The sequence below is a fragment of the Nymphaea colorata genome, chromosome 3, assembly GCF_008831285.2.
Source record: "Nymphaea colorata isolate Beijing-Zhang1983 chromosome 3, ASM883128v2, whole genome shotgun sequence".
NCBI classification, from domain to species: Eukaryota; Viridiplantae; Streptophyta; class Magnoliopsida; order Nymphaeales; family Nymphaeaceae; genus Nymphaea; species Nymphaea colorata.
This window is the reverse complement of record NC_045140.1, coordinates 23,532,744-23,555,807: the sequence shown is the minus strand read 5'-3', so window position 1 is coordinate 23,555,807 and position 23,064 is coordinate 23,532,744. Positions and strand designations below refer to the sequence as shown.

The 23,064-nt window shown below is 39.8% G+C and overlaps 2 protein-coding genes across 5 annotated transcripts; both read left to right on the top strand.

Annotated features, from left to right (window-relative positions):
• The first annotated feature begins 150 nt into the window (after positions 1 to 150).
• LOC116250541 (histidine--tRNA ligase, cytoplasmic) lies at positions 151 to 9,997 on the top strand. Its single transcript, XM_031624239.2, has 7 exons — positions 151 to 1,664; positions 3,156 to 3,335; positions 4,762 to 5,019; positions 5,181 to 5,315; positions 7,382 to 7,657; positions 8,808 to 8,945; positions 9,278 to 9,997. The coding sequence occupies exons 1-7, from the start codon at positions 270 to 272 to the stop codon at positions 9,620 to 9,622; spliced, it is 2,727 nt and encodes a 908-aa protein (XP_031480099.1). The 5' UTR covers positions 151 to 269; the 3' UTR covers positions 9,623 to 9,997.
• A 1,012-nt stretch (positions 9,998 to 11,009) lies between these two features.
• Positions 11,010 to 22,843, top strand: LOC116250219 (flowering time control protein FCA). Of its 4 annotated transcripts, none has more exons than XM_031623741.2 (19): positions 11,010 to 11,478; positions 12,336 to 12,406; positions 13,704 to 13,782; positions 16,939 to 17,021; positions 17,112 to 17,163; positions 18,689 to 18,756; positions 18,947 to 19,013; positions 19,132 to 19,211; positions 19,293 to 19,357; positions 19,441 to 19,503; positions 19,608 to 19,773; positions 19,876 to 19,971; positions 20,097 to 20,666; positions 20,812 to 21,009; positions 21,089 to 21,319; positions 21,392 to 21,430; positions 22,285 to 22,347; positions 22,432 to 22,474; positions 22,561 to 22,843. In XM_031623741.2, the coding sequence occupies exons 1-19, from the start codon at positions 11,079 to 11,081 to the stop codon at positions 22,566 to 22,568; spliced, it is 2,442 nt and encodes an 813-aa protein (XP_031479601.1). In that variant the 5' UTR covers positions 11,010 to 11,078; the 3' UTR covers positions 22,569 to 22,843. The 4 variants fall into 4 exon arrangements, with proteins under 4 accessions (XP_031479601.1, XP_031479602.1, XP_031479600.1 ...); XM_031623742.2 differs by having other exon boundaries at positions 19,441 to 19,524; positions 20,839 to 21,009; XM_031623740.2 differs by having other exon boundaries at positions 11,011 to 11,478; positions 18,695 to 18,756; positions 19,441 to 19,524.
• Positions 22,844 to 23,064: the final 221 nt, after the last annotated feature.

Genomic DNA, 23,064 nt, shown 5'->3' with positions numbered 1-23,064 from the left:
AATCCAACATGTCCTTGAGCACGGGGAAGGGAAACATAATTTTGCAAAACCACAAGAAAGAGGACTTTTTTTGAATAAAGTGCATAATGCAGGGGTTACCTAGCAAGATGTTTTTAATAGTGCGTTTTATTTCCACGAACCCGGACTTCTGGGCCGTCGTGGGCACGCACCAACGTCGCATAACGTTCTCACCTCTTGAACCCTGTTATCGAGAAGAAAAACCCCGAGGTCCTCTTCCCTCGTCAGCCGCATCCGCCGCCATCGTCGCAATGGAGCGAAGACGGAGCGCCGTCAACGTTGGTGGCAAGGGCTCCGTTCTCTCGCCGGAATCCGTCTTCGCCGTTGCTAATTCCATTGCGTCCCTCCGCGTCGACCCTTCACTTGCCCAGAAACCCTCCCAGTCCGAGCCACCCAGCGGTCCTTCCTCCTCTCGCGAAGCCCCGACTCTGAACCTGACGCCCGAGGAAACCAGAGCTACCATCGCCGTCTTCGTCAACAAACTCATCCTCTCAAATTTCTCCTCCAAATTCCGCCCTTCCCTCGCCATTTCCCTAGCGGATGCTATCAATGGCGACCGTGAAGTAGAAATAGCTCCGGATTTCTCGAGGGTTGTTGTGGGGGATGGTGTCGAATTTGGGATTTCTGCTAAGGAGTTTGAGGCTGCGGAGGGAGCTGCTTCGGCATCGTTTGCGGTGGCGGCGCTTATAGAGCATTCGGCTGCGTCGTTGTGTCCCGTGGTCGATGCAGTCGCGGCGATGTCGTGCGAGGTGTCTGCTGTCGACGGCAAGGTTTTTGATTTGCCTGTCTCGAGCGAGGGGTTGGGATCAAGGGAAGTGACGGACGTGGCGGCGGATATGAAGAGGATCGTGTTTGGATCGAAGCTGCTGGGGTCTTTGAAGGAAATTGCGTTTTCGTCGATACCGTATATGCACGGTAGCTTGAGAGGTGCAGTGAAGGCTCTTCGATTGAAAGTGAGGGTGGAGACGAATAGTGCAGAGAGGAAGTTTTCTGGCTACATGTTTAGCGAGGCGGATTTGGTGAACTCGGTTTTGCCATTGACGAATTTGTTGAGGAATTTGGGCGGGAATAGTCTTGCTAGAGCAAAAACATGCATTGAAACTCTTAAAGATGATGAGCTCAGAGTGCGAATGATGGAAGCCGTCTCGAGGAAGTGTCCTACTATGGAATGCTTAAAGGAACGGGTAAAGAGAATTTTGGAAGTTAGTGCGGATGAAAGTAAGGGTGCTCTTATTCTCCATGACATTTATGTTTTGCTGAAGCAAACAAGAGAGATTGTAGCATGGGAGGCTGCTGTTGCTGTGCTCGTTCTCAGAGTGCGTGAAAGGGCCCTCGCGAATGCAGCTAATGAACCCGGAGAGAAGGAAAAGAACGAGAAAAAGAAAAAGGGAAGTTCGGAGATGGTTGTAGGCAAGGGTACCGCGGCAATTAGGCTGGTCATAGGTCAGGTTATAGAATCCAGACTTAGGTGTGAGAACGGAAATGTAGATGGCAAAGTGAATGATGCAGATACTCAAGTTGCGGAGTGGGCAAGTGAGATTTGTTCCCTTTTTGATCCAAAAGATCCCGAGCTTACAGCTTTGCTGGATACGGTGAAGGGGATCGTGGAAAGTAATGAAGTGAGACGGCTACCTAAAATCCCCAAGGTATGTAGTTCAAGTGCCTTTTCATTAATTATATCTGTTTTTCAAGATAGTTTTGTAAGTTTGATGAGGATGTTTATTTCGACACTGTTCGGTTATGGATAAGATGGTGTACAATAGACATTATTGCACAAATAGTACCGATGAAAATGTTATTTACTGATTCTAACATATGGAAAAGTAGTGTTATCGTGAAAAGCAATTATATCAGCAGGTGGGTGCAGCCACATTGTTCATCAAAAGTGGAATAAGATACTCATGGTGCAGTTAATAATAACTGGAATTCATCTGGTCAAAGTGATAGCCGGGCATCTCCATGCTTTAGCAATTATTTTCTTCACGAGTCCATTCCGACTTGTTTTTCTTAATAAATATATATGCTTATGAGACGTCAGAAATACCCAAAACTGATGCTTGTTCCCTTATGATCTGACTGGTCTGCCGTCTACCTATCTCAGCAATGGCCATTTTGGCCATCAGCTTTGAGTTGGAAATGTTTAAATGTGACGTTATATCCATAAACTAGTGGTAGTTGAACAAAGCGGGAGCCGGGAGGTAAGAAGCAAGTATTTAAAAGATATCCTGATATATGAAAAGCATGTGATGCTAAGGAGCATCAGGTAAAGTAAGTGGAAAGGAGCAGTTCGTGCATTTCTCCGTTTTGGTATATGACACAAACATGGACTTAAACGTGTACATCTTTTGTTGGGAAGTATGTTTGTTCTTCCTTGTAGGATCCGTTCTTCCCGGATGTCCTTTCTGGTCAATCCCAATCCATGTAACTGGGTGCAAGTTTTTCACATTTTTTAAAGCATACTTTCTAAAATGGGAAGTACTTGTGTTATCTCTAGAGTTCAGAAAACAAAGTTTCGTGATTCAGAATGGTTCCCATTAGCAAGTACGAATTTCTTGGCAACTATAGGCTCTAAACTGTTAAAAGTTTTTAGAATTGGATTGTTTACATAGGCTTGCAACGAAGTTCTTAATTCCTTTTTTCATTTTGTTAAGCTGGTGTTGAAAGTTTGAAACTTGAAAGGCTTCGATCACAAATCAAAGTATGAGGCAACACATCTGATGTGATAGAACATACATACTTGTTGATTTGGCTCTCAATCCAATTTGTAGAACTACCTCAAATCAATGTATATGAGAATGGGCACGTGAGATATCTTGGATCTTGGTTTGGAGCCTGCAATACATTAACTTTCCTTACAAATCTGAGATTATAGCTCGCAGAATATTTAAGATATTGGATCTTTAGTGTGCTTGTACGTGTTATTTTTTAGCATGGACGGGGTCGTATCATGTGCTTCTTAGTTGCTATAGTTAATAAAATTTTTTCCTTGTGAAACTTCTACTCTACATGTGCAAATAATCGTGTAATGTTTTTCTTTCTTTTGGTTTTCGGTTGTGCATTGTCTTTGCTGCAGGTACTCACTAACGTTTTACCCTGTTGGGTAAATTTGAACTAAAACGTATTGCTTTATTTGCTAGGGTACACGTGATTTTGGTAAAGAGCAAATGGCAATAAGAGAAAAAGCTTTTTCAATTATTGTTGGAGTGTTTAAGAGGCATGGAGGCGTTGCATTGGATACACCAGCATTTGAATTGAGAGAGACTCTCATGGGAAAGTATGGAGAGGACTCAAAACTGATATATGATCTTGCTGACCAGGTATGTCATATACATGTATGGGGTATATGCATTGAAAATTTGCTCATAAACCTTTGTTATGGCACTAAAACCATCATGATGTCTTTGACGGAAGTTTTCTTTCCTAGTTGAGGACCTGGGGTTATCTAGTTGCTTAGCAAGAGAAATTGCTAGGTGTTTTTGACTTTTTGTCCTATTGTTTCTGTTTGGTTTTTGTTTCACTCACTGGCGAATACAACAACTTTAACTAATGCACGTTAGTTTTGTGCATTGCAGCTGCACTATTGCTGATCGCTTTAATGTGTTGATCTCTCTCTCTCTCTCTCTTTTGTACACACACACATACACCCCGACACACTCACACAGACAGACGCACACACATACACAAGTTCACGGTGCAACTGTTGTGATTCATAGCCATAGACATTAGGGATGCTTTCCAAATTGAAAGTTTGAAAAATTAATTCAGCATTTTTTAATAACTAATTAACATTATGTACTCATAAATATTATGGTTCTTCAGTTACTACTTTTACATTTGTATTTTGTCCAAAATTTTGAGCATATTTTTTTCTTCATCCTTTTATATTATTATGGTCCAATATTTAGGAGTTTTTTACTTACATTATGACGAAAACATATTTTGTCAAAGGCTTACTTTAATATTATAAAAATTTTAGGTGCGGAGATTAACCTGAGATTTGTGAAAGGCCTATATTATTGCATGATTGGACTTGTGATGTACAATTTAGACTGGGATTTGAGACGTTGGTCCTTTGGTATATGTGTATCGAGTTAGTTTTTTCTTAATGTTTTACATTATCTTTAGTCATTTTCCAACTGACTGAGATAGCCATAACTGATCATGATTGCAAACCAGCGACATCTAAATAGACTTTAGGAAAACAGAAGCAGTGGAAACCCTGAAACCTTTAGAACTTTCTGATCCTTGAGATTGCTGAAATAATATTAGTGTATAATTTCTTCTCATTTAGTTGGAAACAACAAGAGAGAATGATTGAGCATGAATACGGTTCTTGATTAATTGAAACTGAAAAGCCTTCTGACCTTCATATATAGGCTACATATCCTTTTGACCTCATACATGGGTGCTTATCATCTAAAGTCAATATTCCAGCGATTGTCTCAATAAAGTTGTTAATGGTTGGTGGTCTGTAATGTCTTATTCTAATTACTTGTTTGGTTTTGTTGAACTTATTTTCTGTTCGTTCATGTTTCGGGCTTTCCCTTTCATTCTGATCCTTCGGAGCTGTATAATCAGTAGCTTATTTTATTGCTCTGTGATTATTTTCTTCATATAATCCGGAGTCATATGCAGGCCAGCCTTCCAAAATATAACTTGCTTGCCTAAGGATTATCTTCAATTTGAAGTTAGTTTGAATTGCTTTCTATGAAGATGATTTGGACTGAGTGTGATGATTTACAGGGTGGTGAGATATGCTCATTGCGTTATGACCTTACCGTTCCTTTTGCCCGTTACCTAGCCATGAATGGCATTAACAATATGAGAAGATACCAGATAGCAAAAGTGTATCGCCGGGACAATCCATCCAAAGGAAGATATAGGGAGTTCTACCAATGTGATTTTGATATTGCTGGTCAGTATCCATTAATGCAACCTGATTTTGAAGTTATCAAGATTGTGACAGAGTTGCTGGATGAACTAAATATTGGCAATTATGAGGTAATGACTTCTGTTTGTTATTTTTTATTGTGGTCATAGTATGACTCTTTCAAGTTTAATGTTATTTTTTGCAGCGGTGCCGTGCTGTGTTTATGCTTCCTCCAATGGATGCTACTATCCACTGGTTTTAACTTTCTAATCTTTTTGTCTTTTTTCTGCAGATAAAATTGAATCATCGAAGGCTGCTAGATGGAATGTTAGAGATTTGTGGCGTGCCACCTGAAAAATTTAGAACTGTTTGTTCCAGCATTGACAAGTTAGATAAACAGACATTTGAACAAGTACAGAAGGAACTGGTGAGAGCATCTGATCTTGTGAATGCAAAGGATGTTGTTGAATTTGGGATTTATGTGTATGCATGAAATTGTTGAATTTTTTGGTTATGACAGTGTTCTCATGAAAACATATTTTTTGTTTTTTGTAACTTGTAGGGATTTTAATGCTTTCGGTCTAATGTATGCTTGTTTAACCTGTGCTGAATAATTTTGCAAAAAATGAACTAAATTTGCATTGTTAATATTATCTATTCATTTTGATGGAAGATGTTATGTAGAAACTGGCAATCAAAATTGGGGATGGCCGGAAAACTTGGTCGACTGGGCCTCACCCTAGCAGTGGAAAAATCAGGTTGTTAGAGCATTTTCGATATAGGCAGTTCTAGACAAAAGAAGTTCCTGGTTATAATTAGTGGATGGGAGGGAGGAGGTGGGGTCTGGGTTGTAATCTTCATCACTGGATTTTACTCAGGAGAGATATAGGATTGGCTTGCTGTTAGTTGATAAACTTCAAACTTTGTTGTTTCTGATTGATAAGGTAATATAGTTTGAGGTATGCGAACCAGGTTTCTTCAAAATATTTTGTGGTAAATACCATTGGAATAGCCTCATCTTGCCCGTTCCTGTGAATGTAGCTCCACAGATGGGGCAACACAGTTTCCTAACTGTGCTTTATTTCATTTGGGAACATCACTGAACATTCTGAGACTTTTTGAAAATTTACAATTGATTAGTGAGGGAAAAATTGAGAGGAATCTTTCAAGTTAAGAAATAATATTGAGTTTTATACCATCATATGATTTGCTAAATTCTGTTCTTTATGCTAGCAAAAAATATACATTTTCAAGATTGGTTGGATCACATGTTAGTGATACTTTTATCTCCTTCCTACCTCACTGATCGCCTAGGGTAAAACCTGTCCCACATCCCACAGCTATGTGACACAAATACGGCAAAATGGTCATCATATCCTTGTTGACACATGGACACTGGAACTGCAACACACTTGGACGTTTTTTAAAACATGTATATTAATTTTTTGCATTTTCCATATTAATGTTAAAGTTTTAAATATTATTTTTTTGCACATTAATTATTCAATATATCGTTCACCTGTTTTGCACTTTTTTTCACGTGTTTTTTATTAAATTTGCATATTTTTTTTGTAGATTTTGCGCTCACACACACACACACACACACACACACACGCACATATGTATATACACCTTGCCTTATCCCCATATTCACAATTTTTAAAATTGTAGTATATGTACCCTAACACCCCACCCAACCCCACATACCCACCACCACAACACCCACCCAGCGCCCCCCACACCCCCAACCAAACCCCAAAAGGGGCGTGCCTGTATTTGTACCACTATCTGTGTGATTTAGTGTCCGAGTTACCCGGTGACCAACTTTATTTATTCTCAATTGTAAAAACCACTGAGCAGCATGTCTCACCACAAGGGAGATTGCCAACATCAGCTTCTGCAGAGTGAGTGTATTTTATCTGGTTCTGCACTCAACCGACAGTCTTATTAACATTCATGCACTTGTCACATGCCTCCATAGTCCATATGTTTACTCCAAAAGATATGTTCTTTGAACCTCATTCATAAGTTATTCTCGAAAACCTAATTTGCAGATAATGGGAAAGGAAATGGGAGGTAGAGACTTGGGTGGTGCTGCTTTTTGGTTTGTTCCACGTTATGGGAATATCTAGTCCAATAGTGCAATCATTTGGGGCTTCCCCCCCTTTTCTGATAACTGCACTTCCGTGCTGTAACCTTATTTTCTAAGTAACACAAATTCTTCAAAAAGGTTGCCACATCTGAATTGACACAACTTCGGTTGCCGCTTGGGTATGGCAACAAACAAATTGCTTTTTTTTTTTCTGTTGAATCATTGATAAAATTATAGTTTATTAATTGTCATTACTAGTTTTATTGTCTGTGGACGATATATATTTATATCCTACCTGCACCCTTCTTTTTTGGGAAAAATGCTGCACCCACATCCCAGGTGTGTGACGTAGTTTGCTTTAGCCTGCTTTTAAATGCTTATCATATATCCTTTTGTGTCAGGTTGATGAGAAGGGCTTAAGTAGGGAGACAACGGATATGATTGGTTCCCTTGTTAAGAAAAGAGGGCACCCCCAGCAAATATTGGCTGAGCTAAAGAAAGAGGGCAGTCCATTCCTTGGGAACTGTAGCTCTGTCTTGGATGAACTGGAGATTTTATTCACTGCTTTGGAGAAATCCAGGTGCATCAATCGAGTTGTTTTTGACTTGAGTCTGGCAAGGGGTCTTGATTATTACACAGGAGTTATTTATGAAGCTGTTTTTAAAGGTTCTACACAGGTATCACGTGCATCTTCCTAGCCTTGTTACAGTTACATGGTTTGGTTCACTTGGACAGCATGTCCTGCTTTATATAATTGATGTACTTCCAGTTTGGCGTGCATTATATACTTTCAGCTTAGTACATTGAAGGCAACATGAGCAACTTTGTTATTGAAACAAATCACCAAGATTCTTTAACCGTCAGAAATGTCTTCACAAGCTAAAGATATTGCGCCTTGTGCGAGATTTGCTTCTTGAAATGGAAAGAGAGATACCGTTTCAACTTAGAAGGGGAAAAAAAGAAAAACTTTGAGATCGATTGTGTCACCTACTCCTGTCTTCTTCCTCTCTGCACCATATGCTGTTCTGGTTTGGTGACCAATATCTTGTAAGCATCTAGTGTTTGTCTTGTGTCATCTTAATATATGTAGTGTCATATACTCCTAATGCTCGATAATCTTTAAGGCATATTTTGATGACACCCTTAAACAGTGTTTTGGAGGCAAAATGTCATTCAAGGCATCTTTGGGATAAAATGATTTTTTTTGAAAGGGAGTGAATTACCTAGCCCCCTAGGTTTTTCACAAAAAATGTTGTTTTGGATGTCACCTGAACACATAAACCAGGTTACTGGAAGTGATTAAAAAACTACTAAACGATGTTTTTTGAGGGTGTCATCCAAATGCTACTTTGGTTGTCAATGGAGGCCATAAAATGTCTAAAGTGGAGATGTTAAAAACAACAAGGTACTATATGATGGCTGTGGGTAAGGATACTATTTAATATGGACTATCACATTCATGGTATAATTTCTTCTGTTGGCATCTATGACTGGTTTATAAATGCTTGATGAGAAATAGAATATAGTGGTAACTTGCTTTGTCACACTTATTCTAGCTTCCTTTGTGACACCACTGTTGATCTTTATCACACCAATGGTGGATGAGTGCGCCAAAAGAGAAGGTGGTGAGAAGGATGTATCTAGAATCTGGATGTTGAACCTACAGAAGCCACTCACACCACTGTGACATGATCTTGTTATGTGTTATTCATCTTCTTGTCTTCCGATATCGTCCTTGCTTTCACCAACAATGGTCAACACACTGCTTTCAAATACATGCATTTTGTCCCTTTTTTCTGCTGATGTTCTTGTTATTTGCACCATTAGGTTGGTTCAATTGCTGCTGGAGGACGTTATGATAATCTTGTCGGGATGTTTAGCGGAAAGCCAGTCCCTGCCGTAGGGGTGAGCTTGGGAATAGAAAGGGTGTTCACAATAATGGAACAAATGGAAAAGGAGCAGAAGGTATACATACATACATACATATATATATATATATATATATATTTCTGTTATGTTTTTGTGATTTAAGGATAGCACATTCTGGTGCCTCTTCATAATTGTGAAAATAATTTGCAGACGCCAAGTAGGTGATGCATGTTTGTGCAATGGACGTGAAATGATTGAATTATTACTGCTTTGTCCTCCTTTTTATTCTTAGTTTCTTTTTGTTCTCACTTTGGCGTGGCTTTCAGTGCATTTGACAATCATGGATAAAATCACCCCTATTGGTACGTCACTAGAGGCTTAGAGCCCAATCTTCTGATCTCAATTTCTCCGTTGACCAACTTTTACAGGAAATAAGAGCGGCACAAACTCAAATTATGGTGGTTGTCTCGGGAGATAAGCTTGGCTCACTGGATGTAGCTGCTGAGATTGTCAGTGAGCTTTGGAGTGCCAATTTGAAAGCAGAATTCGTGCTCACATCAGACAAGAATATCGGCAAACAGTTTGGGCTTGCAGATAAATCTGGCATTCCCTGGGTGCTGATGGTTGGCAAAAACGAGCTCCAGAATGGTGTTGCCAAGTTAAAGGACATGCAAGCCATGAAAGAAGAGATTGTGCCTAGGTCAGAGGTGGTCAAGGTACTGAGCAGCCGATTGCTCACCTTCCAATGTAGCAGTAGCAATGTTGTGGTGTAGTTGGATTTTGCCATTTACTCATTGTTGATCAAAGTTGTCTTCATTGTTTTCCCTCATTTTGCAGTTTTGGTAGATGAGGAGGCTCTTTTGTTGTGATCATTGTTTTATGATTGGAAACAAATTTTGTCAATGAATTAGTACCAGCTATTTCCAAAAGCAGGATCTAGTTTGGTAGCAACAAATATCATAGGTGCTATTGGCAGTCAATGTTAAAAGAACTATAGAACATGTAGTTAAGAAAGTTGACTCTCTGAATCATTCATGCCTCTTGCACACCACTAGGCAAATGGCTGGAGCATCGTGTGCTAAAGCTACTGGGGTTTCTCCGTTTTATGAATACTTTAAATAATAATTTATGTGCCCCTTTGTGTTGAACCTTTATCTTTGTTTATATCGAGGGGTATCAGCCAACACTTGGCATGAGAATATAGGACACCTGGTTGGTTTCCTTTATCTGGAACACCATCAAGTTGCAGACGGAGGTGCCCAAAGAGCCGCTTTGATTTGTGTACTCGGGTCTGGTTTTGTGGATATTGTTTCGGGAACCGAATGTAGATGAAGCCTCAAGGTGTGCTGGGCTTTTCTATTGTTTAAGTACGTGCTTGACTGGGTCAGGCTTGTGGGGCCTGGTATGCATGTAAATTGTCCAGGCTGGGATTTTGACATGAATCGAGGTGGTGTGGGTTGACATCGAAAAATTTGGATCTATCTGGAGGCGTGGACTTATGATTAACTGGGTTGGACTTTAAGTCGTAATAGGGTTCCGACTTCAAGTTAGGTATAAGAATCCTAGAGCAAACGGGAGTTTTATTATCATCCGCATCCATGTGAATTTGCTCGATGAATCGGACTTGAAGCTTCACAATTGATCCGATTTTCGAGCCCAGGAACCTTTTGCATTGAGACCAAGAAAAGTTCGGTGCTTTTACTTTTTTTTTTTTTTTTCTCTTCGCAAAATAATGCAGTAAAAAGCTTTGCACATTGGGGACTTGAAGATTCAACGAAAAACTGACGTGCATATCTCAATCAAGAATCAAGAGAAAGAACGTTGATGCTTCCAGTTATTATATCAGTTCATGATTTTTGCGGAATTTATGATCCATTTAGGGACATAGTTTTGAAGTCCGGAACATTGTCTTTTCCTATGCGTTTGGATCTTTATTTGCCGTTTTTTTTCCTTTTTTTTTTTTGAAATGCGGTGTCCAACGTTGAGATTTTTCAAGGGACATACGTCTCGTGGTGTCCTTTATTATTGATAAAAGGAGGATATTTATCCAATGTCGTCACTTGCCAATAATTGCTAGTGTACGCTAAGGCCGGACCCTCATCCGGACCTACTCGAATGCTGTGTAGATCCGACCCGTTAAAACCCTAATTTAAGAGAGACCGAAGACGACCTGCGCCGGAGAGTCGGCCATCGGCGGTCTCTCACACACACTCAGAGCCATCAACGATCATGGATAGGCACAGGGGAGACCGCTCCAGTGGCAATCACGATGGAGGCAGAGGAGGGAGGCACCACCACTCACGGATGTCCTCCCGCTCCTCCTCCGGGCACCATGATTATCCCAACCAGCGGCAGCCATTCTCCAGGGGAGGCGGCGGTGGTGGCGGCGGTCCTTCAGGAGGTCACCGCTACCCTCCCAATAATTTCCCCATGCACCATTCTGGTGGTGGTGGTGGTGGTGGTGGAGGTGGGGGGCGTTCTGGTGGCGGTGGGGGCAACATGCGGCAGGGTTCTGGGTACGGAGGTTCTCCTCAACCACCGTATCTCTCCGGCCACAAGCGACCCAGCAGCGGGTTTTCCAGTCCCAGCGGTGGAGGCGGTGGGTTCTCTCGTCGAGGCTCCTCCCCTGGTATGGTTTCATTCGGAAGCGTTCTTTTAGTTGGCTTTGCATTGGTCTTTGATCTTTTGTGGCTCCTCACTTTTCTTTTACGGGTATTCCTACTGGTTGTCTTCGTCTCTATTTGGCATTTGCAAGTAAGGTAAAAGAAGCTTATTGGGTGTTCGGTGGCAGTAGAGCTTGCTTTTCTTAATAGTGAAGTTTTCTTCATGAACAGAGATGTTGTCGTGATTATCATTGCCAAAACCAGAGAATGAAGGAAATGACCATTGATTCCTTACTGAAATGGTCTATTATCTAAGTTGACCCCTCCAGACTTGAGATTGCCTGGGAATTTTCTGAATTAATTGGGCCTATTTGCTGTTTAGGAATAAGGTTTACTAACTGATCAAATGCGAAAAAGAAGGCCATATTTTATGTGTATTTGTGCATCTTAGATTTGCAATCCAATTTTCCATGGGACTGAGATGTTAGATTTTGTTCAAACTTCAAACTTCGAGGCATGGCGTAAAATAGTGCCTAGCTACCTGATAGATTTGGCTTTGTTGTTGGGTTGGTCGTTGAACTGATTTATGCCTGCATGATTATGACATGGTTATTAGCTTGCTTCGTCTTATTGTTTTTGTAACTTGGTCGTGCATTTTAGTTTACATTTATATACGCACTTTTCATCTTCTCCTGTCTTGCGCCTTACGTAAGTCAAATCTCATGGTTGCTACGTTGTGTCTGCATCTGCATGTTTTGCTTAGTGTTCATTCCCTTTTTTTTATAGGAGTTGGAAGTTTTATGCTTGCCATTGTATTTTGTTTCTCGTTTTATCAGTGGGTTTCTCCAGTAATAATCTGAAATCTTGGTATGTTTTTCATCAGATTCTACTGATACTGGTACTTTTGCAAAGCTTTTTGTTGGGTCGGTTCCAAGGACAGCCCGAGAGGAAGAAGTAAGTTCCTGCCATACTTTATCCTCAAACATCATTTCTGCCATGCTGATATCTGGTTTTCCTTTTGTTAATAATCTAGTTTTTGGTTTGATCTTTTCGTGCAATATCATCTTGATTTCAATTTGAGGAATTGGTTGGATGACCTTTTCTAAAAGTAAATGACGAGTATAACAAAATAAATGTGGTAAGGGTCATTATAAGTGTTTTAGCAATTTTTTTGCAGAAAGCATATATTTTGAAGTTTAATCTGGTGATTTCTGTGGATGTTAAAGTTAAACATACTAAAATTTTCCCATCACCATAATCTGTTTATGTATTGAGAGTCTGACATTTGTGCCGTGGTTGATAGCTACTTTTTATTATTTTTTCCTGTTTTTTAGTGGCTGGTGACTATTATTAGGTCACGTTTCAGCCTACTTACACTACACCTTGTTTAGCTTGAAATGGAGAGCAATTGTACAACTCAATGTTGTAAAAGACGTACATGTATCGTAACGTATCGTAAATGTAGCGTAGCATAACATAAAATTAATTTCTTAATTAAAAAAAACAAAAAAACAATGAAAAAATCAGAAAAAATAAGGAAAAATGTAATCCATATAAAAAACACATCTCACACAATAATGTTCATGATTCATCATTCATAAGCTATAATATGTCAACAACACATTCAGAAATGAGAAATCATAGATTCAAAATTACACAATAAGCATCAATCAAAAGGTTAAAATGTTTTAGATTATATCACAAGTCCACAACATATAATTCGTTATTGCCAAGTACCAAATTTCATGATTATCATCAATCAATGAGTATCATCATCATCTTCGTAGTCATCCTCATTTTCTTTGTTAATTGTTTTAAATTTAATTTTCAATGCCTTCAAATGGAATGTCTTCACCAACATATGATTGATTTTTTTTTAGAAAACTAGTAAAACCTCCCCCTCCCACAACTCTTAAAGATGTTTAGAAAGTGGAAGGGAGGATCTATTTTAAAAGAAGCACAAAAAACAAGGTTTTGTTTCCTTTTTGTCACTGTATCACATGATGTGGGCGATACACCTACGATACACAGGCGGATCGTGTATCGTAGGCGTATCATATCTCAAACCTACACAATACGTATTGCACGATATGGGCCCGTATCGTGCGATACGGATAACACTGGGGCTGTAACTACTGGCTTTATTTGGTTTCAACACGGTCATTGATCTTGCTGGCATGTGCTTTAGCCTTTTTTGGTTATTTCTCATATTCTTTTTGTGGGATGTCCTGATGGTTCTGCTTCATGCCAGATCCGACCTTTGTTTGAAGAGCATGGCAATGTGCTTGAAGTTGCTTTGATCAAGGACAAAAGAACTGGTCAACAGCAAGGTATGTGATGTATTTTCTGTCTAGCTGCAGACATGATTTTGTGCTTTTTCGTCTTTCAGGTTTGAACGAATTGAGGAGAGCCATAAGCTCATGGTCCACCCCAGTTAGGATTGGGAACCATTTCCAGTATTTGTTGGGTTTTATTGGAAAAATTCTTTTTTATGTGCTTCATGTCCGTCTGGAAGGCGAGAACTGCAAGACATTGGCTAGTATTTGCTTATGTGTAGCAGTCGGAACACCACTAGTCCCCTTTCATACTCTCTTCTAGCTGTGGCACGTCGCCAATGACCAAGCATTTCTGTTAGTTGGAGGATCCATTGCATTACTGTAACATTTTGTATTGCAAGATGTTCTGCTGTATACAATTGTTGTACAGTAACTGAGAAAGCAATGGATTGGTGGTTGGTTGTAGATGGATGTTTCACTGTATTATCAGTCACCCCCTCTCTCCTTTTGTGCTGGGCTCCCTTTGTTGCCCTAAATCTGGAGTTTGTTTGTTTTTTTTTTTTTTTCAATAAATTCTTTCACAAGTTGGTTAGAGATATCAAATGACACTTATTTGAGGTATAATACATCTTTATATATAGTAATATGATGTTTATGTCGTTTTGTTTGAATGACGGGCTCAGGCTTCTTTTGGCGTGTGAAACAAATAAAGAAGTGTATGTTTTGTTGGCGGAGGATAATGTTCTTGTGTTTTCAATGAACTTGTTGGTTTCGCTTGTGTAGTTTAAGCAGTTATTTTCAGATGGTTCCAGTGTTATCCAAAGGGCTCTTGGACTCGAAGATACTTTGGACCTTTATGTTATTTCTATCAGATAAATGATCACATGATGGCCATCCTCATCTATGGTTCTCATTTTGTGTTTGTGGGGCTACTGATAATCATCATTTTGTTGCTCAAAATGGTCCCGTGATGTGATGGTGGTTGCATTTCGTATTTATTTTTCATTTTTCTCCCCATTGTGTGCTTGTGGAGTCGCCCGGGATGATAATTTATGATGTTTTGGCTGTTTACGGTGTTGAGTACGTGTGGAAATTATACATTAACAAATGATATCATGGTCTTTTTTTCCCCAAATGGTGGGTTTCAACCACATGCGTGCACGTGTATACGATGGTCAAAATCATTCTATAACATGGGAAATTTTTCGCTTTGATTTCCTCTCCAAAGTTGTGTTACATTTCGTAGACTGTGGCTATGTTGGTTTTATGCTGTGCAGTATTTGATGCGATGATGATTATATGGAGATTGAATTTTTGAGGACTTTTTGTATGTCTGCACGATTTGGATGGGGCAAGTCATTCTATTGGTCTTCCTTGGTGTTTACTTGTACATATGAAAGGTTATATGAGATGGTGTTTATGTCTATTGGCGACTTCAGCATTCTATCAATCTTCATCGTTATGTCTTGATATGGTTATGCCTGAGGCTGTGAGGTATCCACTATATGGTACTTTGGGATGGAATGTGTAAATGATGTGGCCAATGGAAATGTGCTTGATAGTTGTATGATCGCTGCTCAAGATAATGAATACATTTGGAGATTCAGTTGAGCTGGATGTCATTGAAGTGGTAATCGATTGTTTGTCGAAGTATAACATTTCGATTTAACAACCTCAGCATGTGGTGTTGTTGCGGTCAATGTGGGTTGTAGCAGTATGGACTGTATGTGATGGGCCTCATCATGGTATGCCAATGACTTTGAGATTTACGCACGAGATGATGGGGCTTTTGTTAGTTCTTTTACTGAGCTGGTGGTATTTTCTACTCAGTGCAGTGCATTTCTAAGCTATTCTAAATTAGTCATGTGAATGTCAAGGATTAACACTCTTTCAATTGGGGGCTTTCATGGCTTGTCCTGAAGCCATATGTCGTTTGTGAATGTATATTTGTGGAGGATGCATGAATTGAATCAGATATCCTGAGATGGTCGTTGACAGGACACAGTGTTCTGCTTGATTTGATGTTAAAGCTCTCCTATGATAATGGATGCATTTTCCGTTGCCAGGGCCATGTGTGTGTGACCTTCAGCGTTACGTTCTCACGATATATAAATCTATTCTCATTTTTCTCTTTGTATGTATATCTGTGTGTGTTCATAAAATCATTGGTGATGGCAGTAACACTGTGCACCCTTTCTGTGTGAATAATGTGACTCCTTTGGGTAATCTCTGTTTTAATTTCTGTGCATTCTGATATTAAGGATGATGTGTAAATGTCTATGCTATGCAGGAGGTTGTATGACAATGTCTTTCAGAGCCATTTTAGATGAGCCTACGAGTTTCCTTTGTGTCTGCAGAATCCGTTAAAACCTATGTGTGTCCATTATTTTGAAGTTCTGTGTATTCTTTATATAAAGCTATTCCTGGCATGTTGGTACTTTAAAATCAGATTGCCACCTTGTTCTTATGAGTAAATCTTGACTTTGCCATTGGAGATATACAACAATCATTGTCATCTGCTATTTGGTGACCATGGTTTTCTGTTTCGTCTAACATCCTTAATGAATTTCCGTATACACTTTTATGTATCTAACTTTACCTGCTAACCATGTGCTGATCTTCCTTATGTTGGAGAAGCTGTTGCAGGCCTCCTGGTTGGCAATTTTACCCATTTTCTTGTGGACATGTTGTGTGGGAAATGATGGCTATTCTCTATGTGGTCTTGTGGTACTTGCACCGGTCTATTGATGTTTCTCATCTATAAGTTTGAAGGATCAGGGTTCTACTTGCTTGTTTCTTCTTGCGTGGTTGCACTCGTGACTCTAGGGTTCACATCTTTGGTCTTGCTTGCATGGTGTGTCTGGAATCTGGAATCTGGATGTATCTATATGTATTTGTATGAATGCGTGATTGCCGAGCCTTTTTTAATTTTGCTTTTTTGCGTCTATCCTTTGCCTGGATATGATGCTTCTGTTGATATTTTGCCAGATTTTGGCTGTCACTGGAATTTGTTACAATTTCTTTGTGCATTGCACTTTGTAGTTTCTAGTAGAATAATTTTTGTGCATGGAGAGAGGATATATGGGATATGAGTGCTTTTCTATTGAATCTGTTTAATGGGAAGCCTGAATTATGCTACCTGTTTTTCACATTGAAATGGTAGCTTTAGTGGGATTGGTCTCTAGAACTTCAGGGCTTTTAGTTTTGCAGGTTGCTGTTTTGTTAAATATGCAACATCAGAAGAAGCTGATAGAGCCATTAGAGCACTCCATAATCAATGTACATTGCCGGGGGTGAGCTGTCTTCCACTTATCTTTCTGTGGATGGTATTGTTGAAGTCCTGCTTCCACTGATCAGATAATTTACTTCTTTGACTCTTGTAGGGTTTGGGCCCTATACAAGTTAGATATGCTGACGGTGAACGTGAACGCCTTGGTAATTACCTTAGTTCTTTAATAAGTTACAATATTTTATAGGTTATCTAGCTATATCGATTTGTATTTGTTTGTAATTGAACTTTGTAGTTTGTGGCTTGCTAGTTCAGCATGAGCCTTACTTCATAGTGTATTAGGATATGCTGTTTTGATATCAATTGCAGAAGTACGTGGTGCATGAGCCTTACTTCATTAAGTCAAATGCCAACCAGAACTGGTGATTGGGCTTGGGCTCGTCCCTGTTCTTGGCTTGGCAAGTTTGGTGTCTGATAGTTATGGAATAATTTGGAGTCTTTATGTACTGATTGAAAACTGTTGTTTTGTTTATAAAAAATCAATTGCGTCCTCATTTTGAGCATTCTGCAACTATGATAAGCAAACTTATTTCCTGGAGAATGCCTGAATTCTTGAACTCACAAAAAGGAGTCCTTGTTCAGACACCTTTAATCGTCATATTATTTTATGTGTTCAAAGTTCAAACTCAAAACTTCAACACGTATTAACCTAACCGCTTTTCACCCGAATGACTTTTGGTTTTAACTTAATCCCTCTTTTCTGCCGAAAAGTACATTTTTGCCATTAAAAGGGAAGGTCAAGTTTAAAAAGAACCAACTTTTCTTCAATATTACATGCAGTGCCATAGGTTAAAAAATAGAAACAGACCTCGTGCTTAGAAAATAAATGTTCGCGGTAGTTTAAAAAATGCGAAAAATGCGTATAATACTCTTTTGTTTTTCGCGTTTTTTTAAAGACATGTCTAGTTGCCCTTTAATTCGGCTGACTGCTCTTGTGCTTATTTAACGCGTTTTCTTTGATTAATATGCGTTTTCTGTGACAATGATTCTAAGTTTCAAGTTATTTATAAACACTCAGCAGACAATGACTGGAGTAGTTCACTTTAGGATGCACTCCCTTGTTTACGTGTTCAATAGTGAAGGGGATGTTAACAAACTGAATATGAATAGGTGGGAATAAACCCGCTTTATTGTCAGTTGGAATTATCGAAGAAACTACTTCAAAAGGGCATGTTGCTTATGATGATCAAGCCTTTTTTACAGTTGTACTATACTGTTCATAGATCTACCAAGTAGAAGTCTGTGGAGGTTGATTATAAAATCAACCGTTTTACAGTTTTACTATACTGTTCATAGATCTACCAAGCAGAAGTCTGTAGAGGTTGTTTATAAAATCAAAACCCTGATAATTTCAGTCATGATATAAAATAACAATGTGTTCCAGTTTGGTATTCCATTTTAGTAGGCAATCTTTGTTCTTTAGTGACCCAACTTTTCTACTCAGAGGAGTCTGTGAACACATGATGTCATGTGCATTTGGAAATTGCTTATTATTGCTTCACATGGATTCCTTACATACATCACATGGTGCTTCTCTATGTTTGTGCGAGCTTTATACGAACTGATTTCCTTCTGTTAGGAGCATTTGAATGTGGAAAACCTGCTGCATATGCAAGTACATTGTGGTAACATCTGTAAAGTTCTTCAATCTGATACCTCTGTTTCTGCTAGGTGCAGCCGAGTACAAATTGTTTGTTGGTTCCCTTAACAAACAGGCAACAGAAAAAGAGATTGAGGAGGTAGTGTAAATGTCTCAGGGTTTAGCTTGAAAAACTAGTTTTATCTCCTTTTTTGGTTTCTTTTACCTTTCATTTTTGAAGATAAGACTTGTGATAGTCCATTTCTGCTTATGCAAAAATGGGTTAAGATAGTCTACAACACATGCTTTGATGCAGTGCTAATACTTCCACCGGTTATTCTTTTTTGCAGATATTTTCACCTTATGGGCGGGTTGAAGATGTTTATATCATGAGAGATGACTTGAAACAAAGTAGAGGTATATGTTGTATTTGTGCTACTAATTTTCCTTTTTATTATTGTTGTTTTTTATGTATCTTTACCATCAATGGTGAGGTCCTTCATGAGTTTCTCGACACTTGATATGATTTTTTCAGGATGTGGATTTGTCAAATTCTCGTACAGGGAGATGGCAGCTGCAGCTATAGATGCTCTCAATGGGAAGTATATGATGAGGGTAAGCTTTACTTTAGAGAATATGTTTTCTTCCTTCTCCTTTTCCTCTTTCAATTGTTTGACCTGTTTTGTTTTGAAATAGGGGTGTGATCAGCCTTTGACAGTCAGATTTGCAGATCCAAAGAGGCCAAAAACTGGAGATTCAAGGTTTCTGTGTTTACAATTGCACTATCTTCTCTTTTATTGTGTTGTGTTTTAAATTTTTGACTGCTTAATCTTTTTACTTATAGGTCTGGGCCTGCATTTGGGGGTCCAGGTTTTGGCCAACGATCACAGTTACCTCCCATGAACAGGTCTGGTTATGACTACCCAATGTACGTATACTTGTATATGTTCATATATATGTCTTTCTTTTTAAATGCATATGTTAAATTGTTGTCTTCTCTCAATTTGGTAGACCGACGCCCAATGCTGGTGGTAACATGGGAATTAGGATGCCACCAAACTCTTGGCATCCAATGAGTCCGGAGAACTTTGGGATGCATTCATCTCAGGTTAACAGTAATGTCATTGGTGGCCATCCAGGTGTTAGAGGTGGTGCTGGAGCTGCATCATCTGCAACGGTAAGTATGCATACTGTTCTATGGTTTCATGGTAGATGGTCATTGCTTTTTACCTTTTGTTCTTTTCTTTTTCTAATTGTATCCTCCTTTTTTACTTCATAGGCTGGTGCAATGGGATTAGGCGTCCTTGGAGCTGGAGGGCCACCAAATGGTTCACTTTTAGGTCCTGCAGTTGCACCTATTCCTTCATCCCAACAGGTTTCATTTTTCTTCTGATTTAATCATCAATATGTGGATATGATTACAAGTTGATTGATACATTTGTGCATTTCATTTTTGATGCTTCAACATATTTAGGGTACTATTTGTGTGTTTCTGGTTAGGGTTTGAATATGCCTTTGATGCAAGCCCAACCTTTTGGTCAGCCACTATCACCATCGAAAAAGTCTCTTCCATCTCCACAGCACTTGCCATCCTCCTTGCAACATCAGCAGCAGACTTCATCTTATGCTCAGGGGCAAACGCCACTAACATCTGTACAGTTCAGTCAACAGCTCCAAACTCCACTTTTGATGAACCAGCAGGCATTTGGCCAAAGGCCTCCACCGCAACATTTATTTAGCCTGAATAATCAACTGTCTAGTTCACAGCCTCAAATCCATCAAATGACTCCTGCCCTGCAGCAGATTCCATCAAGTTCACAGCTGCAGAGTGGGCCAGTTTCAGTACCTCATGCACAGTTAGCTTTGGTTGCAAACCAGATGCCACAGCTGCAGGTTCAACCGTCCCCTGGGCATCAGCAGCAGTTGATGCTACAACAGCAGGCACAGGCATCACAATTGAGTTTTCAGTCTCCACAGCATGCATATTCTCAGCTTCAGCAACAATTGCATATGGTCCAGTCTACTTCTCAAAGTCAATCACAGCCAATATCCCAGCCCCACAAGCAACAGGTACTGTTTCAGCTTCCGTGGGTGATTGGCATGAACTCTCTATAGGTCTAGGCACTCACATGTTTCCTTCTGATAAAATTTTCCTATATATCTTGTGGTAAGTAATAAGCAATGGTTTCCTTTCCCTTTACCCTTTTCTCCCTAGACTTCATGGGCTGATGTGGTGCCACAGACAGTTGCGAGCACTCCTGCAACCACGGCTGTAATTGCCTCGTCGAATGCGATGGTCCCTGTTATCCCTGTAAGCTCAAAGACAGAATCACCAGTTACTTGTAATTGGACTGAACATACTTCACCAGAAGGATACAAATACTACTACAATAGTGTGACACGTGAAAGTAGGGTATGTCTGTTGCTTCCTCTTAATTTTGTTGTTTAGGCATCATTATGCAGTTAGTTGACTAACGGCATCTGCTTCTCAGTGGGAGAAGCCTGAAGAGCTGATTGCATTTGAACAAAAGCAGCAGCAGCAGCAACCACAACAGCATCAACAGCAAATGCCACCATCTCAGCATCTTCAGGCACAAACTCAAGCTCAGCTGCAGTCACAGCTGCAATCTCCACAGCAGGTTTCTCAATCACAACAGCAGCAGCCTGCACAGGGACAACAACAACTGCAGGTGCAACACCAGCAACCAGGATTGTCCACGTTGGTTAGTATTCTTTGACCTTGTTAGCTGCAGCGACTTTAAGGATTTGTAAAATGGATCCTTTTTCCTTTGCAGTATCAGACTACTGGTGTTCTTGGTTCACAAAACATTCAGGTGAGCCTTCATTACTTACAGGCTTACAGCAAGCAACCGTGTCTTTAGGATCTCAGCAGCATTGACTTTCTCTTTGGGTGTAATTTATTTGCTGGGGTTGATTTAGGGCAATGAGGCTTGTGAGACTTCTATCTGTATTTGTACTGTTTACACCTGTGATGCTCCTTTCTTGCCCTTGTGTTCATACTGTTATGTTTTGAACTTGAGGTTAGAGGTTCAAATATTCTGGGAGCAAAGGGATCAATAGAGCGAGGTCTCCGAACTTAGGAAGTTCTTTTGCCTACTAACGTAAAAGCATAAAAATATGTTCTGAAGTCAAAATCTTGAACAAGTTGAAAAGACTAACAGCTGTGAGCTTTGTTGCTGAACCCAAGTTTTGCAGTTACGTGCAAATATCCATGTACACTCTCTTTAAGGAGGTTGCTGCTCGCCTGTTTCATACTCGCCGTGGGTACTAGTGAAGGTCTAGCTACTGCTCCGGTTCACCAGAGCCATGTCAAGTTCTGTCCATTGCAGCTTCCGCACATGAAGATCAAGTTTAGCGTTAAAAAAATCGTGAACTTACAAAATCATGATATTTCTTTCATAAGGAATTTGGTATTTTATACTTTTTTCTGTGTTCAATTGTCTTTATTTTGTTTTTGGCTACTGAAAGTGATGGGATACGCTTGTTACTGCTGCACCTCAATTTGAAAAATCACCTTTAGCACCTAGGTTGGCACCTCCAAACCTCCAACGTCATCTCACATGAATTGGCACTTGCATACTGAGGCGTTGTGTGGCGTGCGCCTTGTTCGCCTTCTGATGGGTTTGTTGATTTCTTTTCGTTTTTTATTCTTGTGTTTTATTTGCAGGGTCTTAGTTACATGCAGTTGCAGGGAGCCGGTTCAACTATTGATCCTTCACGCCTTCAGCAAGTAAATCCTAGTTGCATTGATTACTTTGCAGATAAAACATTTAGTTTGTTCCGATTCGGTTCTGAACTGTGCTTTTTTCTTCAGGCTGTTGCAGCCCAGGAGTGGATGTGGAAAAATAAACCGACAGGTTTGTTTCTCACATTTTGAATGCTAAATATCGTTCTCAGCAGATGCAATTGATATTGTTCTTTCCCGTCTTTGTTGGGCTTGCAGGAAATTAAGTGCAGGAGATGCTGGACCCACAATCACCTATGTGGTTGCTGTAATCATGAGGACTTGTAGCAGTTTCTGAGTTGAATTGTATCAATCAATTTTATTGAGATCAGTTCGTCAGGTTGTTTAATACCATTATGGTGTAGGGCTAAAAGCTGCCATCTTTTCTCGAGTCCTGACTTGGTTTGTCGGTAGGGCTACAGAGAGGAAACAACTAAAGAGCTGGTATTGTGTATCAAACTAACCAAGTTGATTTAACAACCGACGGGTAGTCGTTGCTCAAGCCTCCATAGCGTCACTTAATTATTGCGTGGTGCCTGCCAATCTGCGCTGTGCATGTGAGAGGTCCTGGCTATCCGTTTTCGCCATAGAACTTCCCGAGGGTGTATAAGAATTGATTGCAATTGCGCATGATCCTGCCAGTTGGGGGTTGGGAAGTGTGGAGCTTGTCCGATTCCTTCCAAGCTTATTTGAATTTGGAAAAAGATGCTGTTATGATCGTTA

Bases quoted from the DNA above. Each gene is read 5' to 3' on its own strand.
- LOC116250541 (XM_031624239.2), top strand. From the start codon at position 270: ATGGAGCGAAGACGGAGCGCCGTCAACGTTGGTGGCAAGGGCTCCGTT. The intron at 1,665-3,155 runs GTATGTAGTTCA...TTTATTTGCTAG, and splicing joins GGCTACCTAAAATCCCCAAG to GGTACACGTGATTTTGGTAA. The intron at 8,946-9,277 runs GTATACATACAT...CAACTTTTACAG, and splicing joins AAATGGAAAAGGAGCAGAAG to GAAATAAGAGCGGCACAAAC.
- LOC116250219 (XM_031623739.2), top strand. From the start codon at position 11,079: ATGGATAGGCACAGGGGAGACCGCTCCAGTGGCAATCACGATGGAGGC. The intron at 19,358-19,440 runs GTTTCTGTGTTT...TTTTACTTATAG, and splicing joins CCAAAAACTGGAGATTCAAG to GTCTGGGCCTGCATTTGGGG. The intron at 19,972-20,096 runs GTTTCATTTTTC...GTTTCTGGTTAG, and splicing joins CTATTCCTTCATCCCAACAG to GGTTTGAATATGCCTTTGAT.